General features: G+C 59.9%; 2 protein-coding genes across 3 annotated transcripts; one reads left to right on the top strand and one right to left on the bottom strand.

Annotated features, from left to right (window-relative positions):
• Positions 1-232: 232 nt before the first annotated feature.
• On the top strand, positions 233-3,137 carry PSPN (persephin). The gene is made up of 2 exons (XM_032308221.1): positions 233-2,628; positions 2,716-3,137. Exons 1-2 carry the CDS (start codon positions 2,496-2,498, stop codon positions 3,021-3,023), a joined length of 441 nt encoding a protein of 146 aa, XP_032164112.1. The 5' UTR covers positions 233-2,495; the 3' UTR covers positions 3,024-3,137.
• A 150-nt stretch (positions 3,138-3,287) lies between these two features.
• Positions 3,288-4,925, bottom strand: ALKBH7 (alkB homolog 7). 2 transcript variants are annotated; one of them, XM_032308148.1, is made up of 4 exons: positions 4,661-4,925; positions 3,890-4,063; positions 3,678-3,802; positions 3,288-3,601 (listed from the first exon to the last, which is right to left on the bottom strand). In XM_032308148.1, exons 1-4 carry the CDS (start codon positions 4,862-4,864, stop codon positions 3,358-3,360), a joined length of 747 nt encoding a protein of 248 aa, XP_032164039.1. In that variant the 5' UTR covers positions 4,865-4,925; the 3' UTR covers positions 3,288-3,357. The 2 variants fall into 2 exon arrangements, with proteins under 2 accessions (XP_032164039.1, XP_032164047.1); XM_032308156.1 differs by having other exon boundaries at positions 3,288-3,520; positions 4,661-4,922.
• Positions 4,926-6,934: the final 2,009 nt, after the last annotated feature.

Genomic DNA, 6,934 nt, shown 5'->3' with positions numbered 1-6,934 from the left:
CTTCCTGGGTGCTCGCCTCGTCCCTCCCCTGCGCCCCGAATCCCAGAGTCCCGCCTCTTCAGTTCACGTCACCCTGGGGGTTTCCTGGGTGCCGCCTCACCCGGCGCGGGCTCCTCCTTCTGGAACCTTCCGCCACACCTCTGAGCCTACTCTCAGTCCTAAGCCTTTTGCATGCAGGGGTGGGGGGTGTTGTCTCTCTGGCTCTGGCTTCTCTGGCCCTGTTTTTGGTTGTAGCTTATTCCCTTTCACCCACGAAGTGCTTCTCCAGCTCTTGGCTTCCTTTTCAGATCACGTCGCCTCTAAGGCCTTTGATCCTTTCTCTCACGGTTTTGTTTCAAGCATCTGTCTTGTTCTGGTCTCTGCCAGACGCCTGATTCCTTACCTGACGCCTCCTCACGATTGACTGTTATGCTGTAGAACTTTGAATGGGGACCTGAGGCCGCCTCGGGGCTTTGGGGGAGCCGCTGGGCAGTCAGCTTTGCAGGCAAATCCGCTGATGCTTTTGCCTTCGCTCCCACCTCGCACCGCGGTGGCCCAGGAGCCCTGGGCTGAGCCGTGTTAGGTGGTTCTCAGCCAGTGGTTGCTCTCCCAAAGCGGCCCCGAAATCCCAAGCCCTTTTGTTGTTGCTGTTGGCCCCTGGGCCCTATTTTTTCAGCTTTCCAGCGATGTTTCTAGGGCTCCCCGTATTTCTGATGACTCCGTTATATTTCTATTTTATCTCGCATGGCCAGTGTTCTGCTGTGGGAAGGTTTTTTGAGTTTGTGGACAGTTTCAGTGCTGGAAATGGAATTTGGCTCTGGCGCTCCTGAATCCGTTCTGTGTGATCCGGCTGGGGGCGGAGCGGGGGAGGATGTGGGGCTTCCGTCTTGCTCGAGGCTGGATGCTAGGTGGAAAACTTCCCCACCCAGTTCCACAGGCCCTTGGCCGCCGAGCAGAGATGCCAGAGATGACAGGCTAATTCCTAGGAATGTCCCAGGTCCGTCCAGCTTCCCTCCCCATCTTTCTGCCAAGTCTTTTTGGGGGCGGCAGGGTTGCCCTGGCCTGTCGATTTGACCCTGGGCCTCCCTGCCATGCGACGGAGGGCTAAGGCCCTGGTGGCTAGGAGCAAGGACCTTGTGTGCGGCAGGATCTGGCTTCCAGTGTGACTTTGGACAAGCGACAGTTGTCTGAGGTGGTCTCAGCAGGTGCCACAGTAACCACACCAGCAAGACGCGGACGGAGTTGGGGTCCGTCCCTAGCTCTTCTCACATGAAAAGCCCGCAGCGGTTCCCGAACCCATGTTTCTCTGCTCACCAGTGCAGGACGAATTCCTGAGCAGGTGTTTTCTAGGGGGGCGGGGGGGGGTTGGCTGTTTCTGGAGCGAAGGCTCCCCCACTGTGGGTTTGTACCCCTCCCTGGCAGCCTGGGGTGGGGAACTGCATCGCATGCATGCCCCCAGCCATGGGTAAACATGCTGGTTTCTGCTGTCCCCCACCCCCCCAGGGCTGCAGGCTCCTACCTGGGCTCCCACCCCGTCTGACCTCCGTGAGATTGAGCAGCTTTTCAAGCACTACCCAGGTTCTGCGTACTTCCCAGGCCTCAAAGCAGGCTTGCAGGCTTGCCCGCCCAAGCTCCTCCCTCAGGCAGGTGTCCCACACTAAACGTGCCACCTGTCCTCAGAGCCTTGTGTGGGAAGGACCCGGGTTAGGCCCCTTTCACAGGCGAGGGAGGGCCTCCTTTCCCTGAGGCCACAGGGGCATGGAAGTCACTGGAAATAGCTGCTGCCTCTCAGAACCTGCGGGTGTAACCGCCCCTCCCGCCCTAATGCTGGGAGGGGGCTGAGGTCCCTGGGGCCTCAGGTGGGCCTTCTAGAGACAGGAGTCCCTGCAGGGTGAGCTTCCTAGCCTCGTGTTCCGGTTCTTGGCTGTACCCCAGGCCTCTCCCTTTTCCTGTTTTGACGCCGGCTGGGGCGGGCCCGGAGACGGGAGCCCGGAGACAGGAGCGTGAAGCCTTAATCCTCCAGGTGACAGCTTGGCTACCTGCTGACCTGTCCCCCCCCCCCCAATCCTGCTCTACCTGGTGCACAGTGTGGGGACTCCAGACCCTGGGCACCCTGAGTGGGGATGGGGTCCCACTGGTGGGCTCTCAGTGGCCCCTCCAACTTCTTTCCAGAAGCAGGTGGGGCAGGGGACCCCGTGGCCCGCCCTGAGTTCGGCTCTGGCCGCTGCAACACTCGTAAATCAGGAGTGAAGGGGGTGTCGGAAACGGGTCTGCGGAATGTCTGGATGAGGCGGGGAGGGGGTGAACCTTAACTCTTGGAGACACAGCGAGTGGGGCAGAGGAACCAGTCGGAAGACACAGGACAGTGTGTGCTGCGGGACATGGGGGTCATCCTGTGGTTACAGCAGCGGCAACGAAGAGGTGATTCCTCCCCCCACCCCCACCTCGGCCCTGCCCTGGCAGTGGGATAAATTGAGGGAGCAAGGCCTCCCCACCATCAGGACCCACCTGTCACCATGGGCACAGGACGCGTCCTGCTCTGCTCTCTGCTGATCCTGTCCCTGCGGCTGGGCCTCACCGGGGGCCCTGGTGCTTGGGGGGCTCCAGTGGCAGAGGAAGAGCTCCGAGGGACCCCAAGGCTGCAGCTGGGTAAGGACCCCCTGGACCCCGTGTGACTCCCCGACTCCCTCCCGCCCAGACGCCACTAACTGTCAGCTGCCCCTCTGTCCCCTGCAGGGGCCCGCCCGCGCCGAGCCCTGGCCACCCCGTGCCAGCTGTGGAGCCTCTCTCTACCCGTGGCCGAGCTGGGTCTGGGCTACGCGTCGGAGGAGACAGTTGTCTTCCGCTACTGTGCAGGCAGCTGCCCCCGTGATGCGCGCACCCAGCATGGCCTGACGCTGGCCCACCTGCGGGGCCAGGGCCGAGCCCACGGTGGGCCCTGCTGCCGGCCCACCCGCTACACTGATGTGGCCTTTCTTGACGACCACCACCGCTGGCAGTGGCTGCCCCAGCTCTCGGCAGCTGCCTGCAGCTGTGGTGCCTAAGGACGCCTGGCCTGGGGCCCCCCGAGGCTCCTGGAGGAGCTCTGCTGACTTATTTATTGGAGACCAGAGGGGAGGTGGGCCGGGCAAGGAGCATAATAAAGGAACTGCCTCCGCATGACTGTGTTCAGTGCATGATTGTGTTCAGCCCGGGTGCACCTTGCCCCAGCCACCTCAGCTCCCAGAGTGGGGAGGGGAGGGGAGAGGGGGGTTCCTGGGCTTCCCTGGCCCGGCTCAGCCCCTGCGAACAGCCAGTGCAAGGCAGGCCAGTCTGTCCACACTCCAACTTTATTCACCAACACGGTGTCTCTGAGAAGCTGGGGAAAGAGCCGGGGGTTCAGCAGGCTGGGGGCGGCTGCCCCAGCCCCCCCGGTCTCATCCCTTCAGGGAGGGAGCGGCAGATCACAGAGATGCGTCGGCCCCGGGGAACCCGACGCGCCCCAAAAAAGGACTCTTCATCCCGAAGAATCTCATGGGAGAAGTCATAACGGGCTGAGCCCCTGCAAGAGAAAACAGGCTGTGGCTGGGTGGGGTGAGGTGGCCCGCCTGCCACAGGGGAATGCTCGTGTCTGCTGGGAGGGCTGAAAAAGAGAAACATGCTAGGTGGACATCTAAGGAGTTACTGGGGGGAATGGGGGTCCCTTGGCTGGGCAGTACCTAAGGATGTAGAGGGAGCCTGGCTCCAGCAAGAGTTCCAGCCACTCCCCTGGCTCCTGGGTGTGCACCAGCCGCATGACGCTGGGAGATAGTAGGGACAGACCAGCGATGGTGGCTCCGCAGAACTGGAAGAGCGGGCATGGCGGCCAATCAACCTCTGGCCAATCAACCCCACCGGCCCATCCCCATCCAAGGCTCTGGCCTCTGCCCACCTTGATGCTGTCCACGTGCGGCTTGATGTAGCCCCGAGGTTCCAGGTCCAGCACATGCACTGGGGACAGCAGGGTCTGGCCAGGGCTAAAGGCGGCTGCTTGCACGCGCTGCAGGATGGCCCGGCTTGCCTCGGACCAGCGTGACTTTTCTGTCTCTCGGAAACCGTGGATGGCCTGCACAGAGAGCTTCCGTCAAGCCAGGAAGCTCGCAGAGGGAACAGGGAAACTGAGGCACGGGTGGGGGGAGGGCAGAGTGCAAACAACTGGCTTTCCCAGCATGACCCTTGACACCACCCTCAACTTACCACCTGGATCCTACCTACCCTAAGATCCTGGGTCACGAACCCCAACCCCTGTCCTACTAGGCCCGGCCTCACTCCTCTGTACCTGCCTTCAGGTTCCAATTGAGTCCCAGAGCTTGTCCCCAGTGCTGGTCCCACCGAAACGTTCTATTTTGTTTGTCTCCGCCCACAACTCGACTCCACTCAAGTCTTCTGTCTCCGCCCCCTCTTCTCGCTCCACACCTGTTTCGGCTCCTAACCTTGCCCCTGTCCCCCACACACCCCAGAGTTCCAGGTCAGGGATCCAGCTATGACCAAGCCCTCATCTCCGCCCGCAGAGGCCCTGGGCAACAAGACCCCGGCCCCAACCGTACCCCATACAACCCAGCGCTCCACCCCCGTGCCGACCTCTAACGCCGCAGACCCCGCCCCCACCGTAGCCCCGCCCCCACTCCATCGCAGACCCCGCCCCCAGCGCCGCCGGCCTCACCGCGTCCCAGTGATCGTATTCGTAGCGGCGGCGGCGCAGCTCGGGCTCCAGCTCACCGCTCAGCGTCTCCTCCTCGGCCGCGCTTAGGAAACCCGGACGCACCACGGCCGCGTCCCGAAGGCGGCTCAGTACGGCTGGGCTCGATCCCCGCACCCAGCCGGGTACATGCAGCGTCCCCAGCGCCAGCCGCCCACTCCCGGCCATAACCCTGGGGCCGGGTCGTGAAAGCTGTCGGGGTCAGGGCTACGCCCCCGCCCCGGAGCCATTGGCTGTGGCCGCACGGAGTCCCTCCAATGATTGGCCTTCCCCATAGCCCCGCCCCCTGGCCAAGGCTACTGGCTGCTGCTCTGCTCGCCCTCTCAAGCTATTGGCTCCCCAGAGAACCCGCCTCCTCGCCCGCGCGGTGGGCGCAGTGGGCGCCGTAGATGGTGGCGGCCGGGGGCGGGCTCAATGACGGAAGGCGCCTGGGGCGTGACGTCAGGGGCTGTAGGAGGATTTGGGCTAAGGCCCGGGTTGTGGGGTCGGCCAGAACTTTAGATTGAGGGAAAAGTCCGCTGAAAAGAAGGGGTCAGGGCACGGGGTCCAGGGGAGTGACATCAAGGCCATGATGTCAAGGTAGAGGTTGGGGTCAAAGTTTGAAGCCAAGCATCACCTGTCCCCCCTCTCGTCTGCATCATCCCTACCTGTGTACAAACGGCCTGGCTCCCACCTTATAAGTAAAAAGCAAACTCCAAAACCCTCCTCTTGCTTTAAGGGTAGGATTGACGTAGCACCGCTTTGCAGCCTTTACTGGAATATTTAGTGATCTAGACACGAATTGTCATCAGCCCCTAATGTCACAAAATGAGGGACCACGACCCTTTGGGGGCCTCCTGATGGACGGACACACCTCCACTTAAGAGGCCATTCGCCAGAAAGCGGAATCTGAACCCGATCAGACTTCTCTACGTTTATACGTCAAGTCACAGAAAATATCAAGGACAGACAGAGGTCACAGCCGGTCCTGACTGATCCCATCATCAAAATTCAGATGGGAAGTCCACAAGACCAAAGGCTGAATTTCAAGGAAAGAGAAGAAAAAGAGGGAGAGATTGAGAGAGAGATGGAGGAGAAAACCCGCAGTTAAAAGAGGCTTCAGTTGCAAGGTATACACCTTACCTGGAGGCGGATTCGAACAAACTAATAACATAGGGACAACTGGGGAGATTTGCACACTGGTTGGATTTGGGATGATTTTGTTTTTGGGGGGATGGGGGTTTGCAAATGGTATTTTGGTAGCCTTTTTAAAGATTTATCTTTTTAGAAATGCATGTTGAAATATTGACCCCACAACGCCTCTGGGGACAGCCACACATTCTCTGCTCTCCTTATACAATGACGTTTCTTGAAAAATGTGTCGAGCTCCCATGTCTTCCCGCCCCCTCCCTCTGGGTGCACACCAGGCTGGCATTCAGCCCCTACAACCCTGAACCTGGGGTCCTGCTCATTCGGTCAGTGACTTCCGCTGTGCCAGATCCAGCAGCCGGTTCTCAGGCTGACTGCTAGTTTATTGACATACCCAATGATGTCTTTTCCATTTTCATTCTCAATCCCGACCCCAGATTTATCCACCCTCTCTCCCCCGGATGTCTGAGGCACATCAAGCACCAGAAGTAACAGGTGTCCAAACTGGACTCCTGATCCCCTGCCCCCACACCTGCGCCTTCTGGCGACCTTTCCACCCGTCAACTCTGCCTTTAAAACCTGGCTAGAATCCCACCTCTCCTGGCCACCCAGCTGGGGCCACCAGCTTTCATCTGGTTATTCCAAGTCTCAGAACTCATCTTCCGGTTTCCTTGCTTGCTGCACTCCTCCCAGTACTCCGTGGGAGCCATAGTGCTCCTGCTTTTTTGTTCTTCTCAGCACCCTCCATGGCTCATGTCCCTCTTTGCTCAGATCCACCAGGCCTTCTAAGCTCTGTCCTCCTTCCTTTCTGTTCACATCTCCACCACTTCACGTCAGCCATGAGTCTCCTCGGGGCCCCTCCCACATGGCAGTCACAGTCCTGCCACAGGGCCTTTGCACTTGCTATGCCTGCTGCCTGGACTGCTCTGTCCTTCTCTTACCTTAAACCTTGTTCTTGTTCAAGCATCACTTTCTCAGCAAGGCCTTCACTGGGCACCCCCTGAAAGCTGTACTCTCTTTCTCTTACACACACACACACACACACACACACACACACACACACACATTCTGCATACCTCTTTCCCTGGTTTTTTAAAAAACTGTCTACCA

Source organism: Mustela erminea, chromosome 1 (assembly GCF_009829155.1).
Source record: "Mustela erminea isolate mMusErm1 chromosome 1, mMusErm1.Pri, whole genome shotgun sequence".
NCBI classification, from domain to species: domain Eukaryota; kingdom Metazoa; phylum Chordata; class Mammalia; order Carnivora; family Mustelidae; genus Mustela; species Mustela erminea.
The sequence above is the reverse complement of the archived record's forward strand: the minus strand, read 5'-3'. Positions and strand labels throughout refer to the sequence as shown.

Excerpts from the sequence above, each read along its gene's own strand:
- PSPN (XM_032308221.1), top strand. The coding sequence starts at position 2,496 with ATGGGCACAGGACGCGTCCTGCTCTGCTCTCTGCTGATCCTGTCCCTG. Across the intron at positions 2,629-2,715 it reads GACCCCAAGGCTGCAGCTGG|GGGCCCGCCCGCGCCGAGCC; the intron begins GTAAGGACCCCC and ends TGTCCCCTGCAG.
- ALKBH7 (XM_032308148.1), bottom strand. The coding sequence starts at position 4,864 with ATGGCCGGGAGTGGGCGGCTGGCGCTGGGGACGCTGCATGTACCCGGC. Across the intron at positions 3,803-3,889 it reads CGCACGTGGACAGCATCAAG|TTCTGCGGAGCCACCATCGC; the intron begins GTGGGCAGAGGC and ends CCGCTCTTCCAG. Across the intron at positions 3,602-3,677 it reads GGCTCCCTCTACATCCTTAG|CCCTCCCAGCAGACACGAGC; the intron begins GTACTGCCCAGC and ends TCTCTTTTTCAG.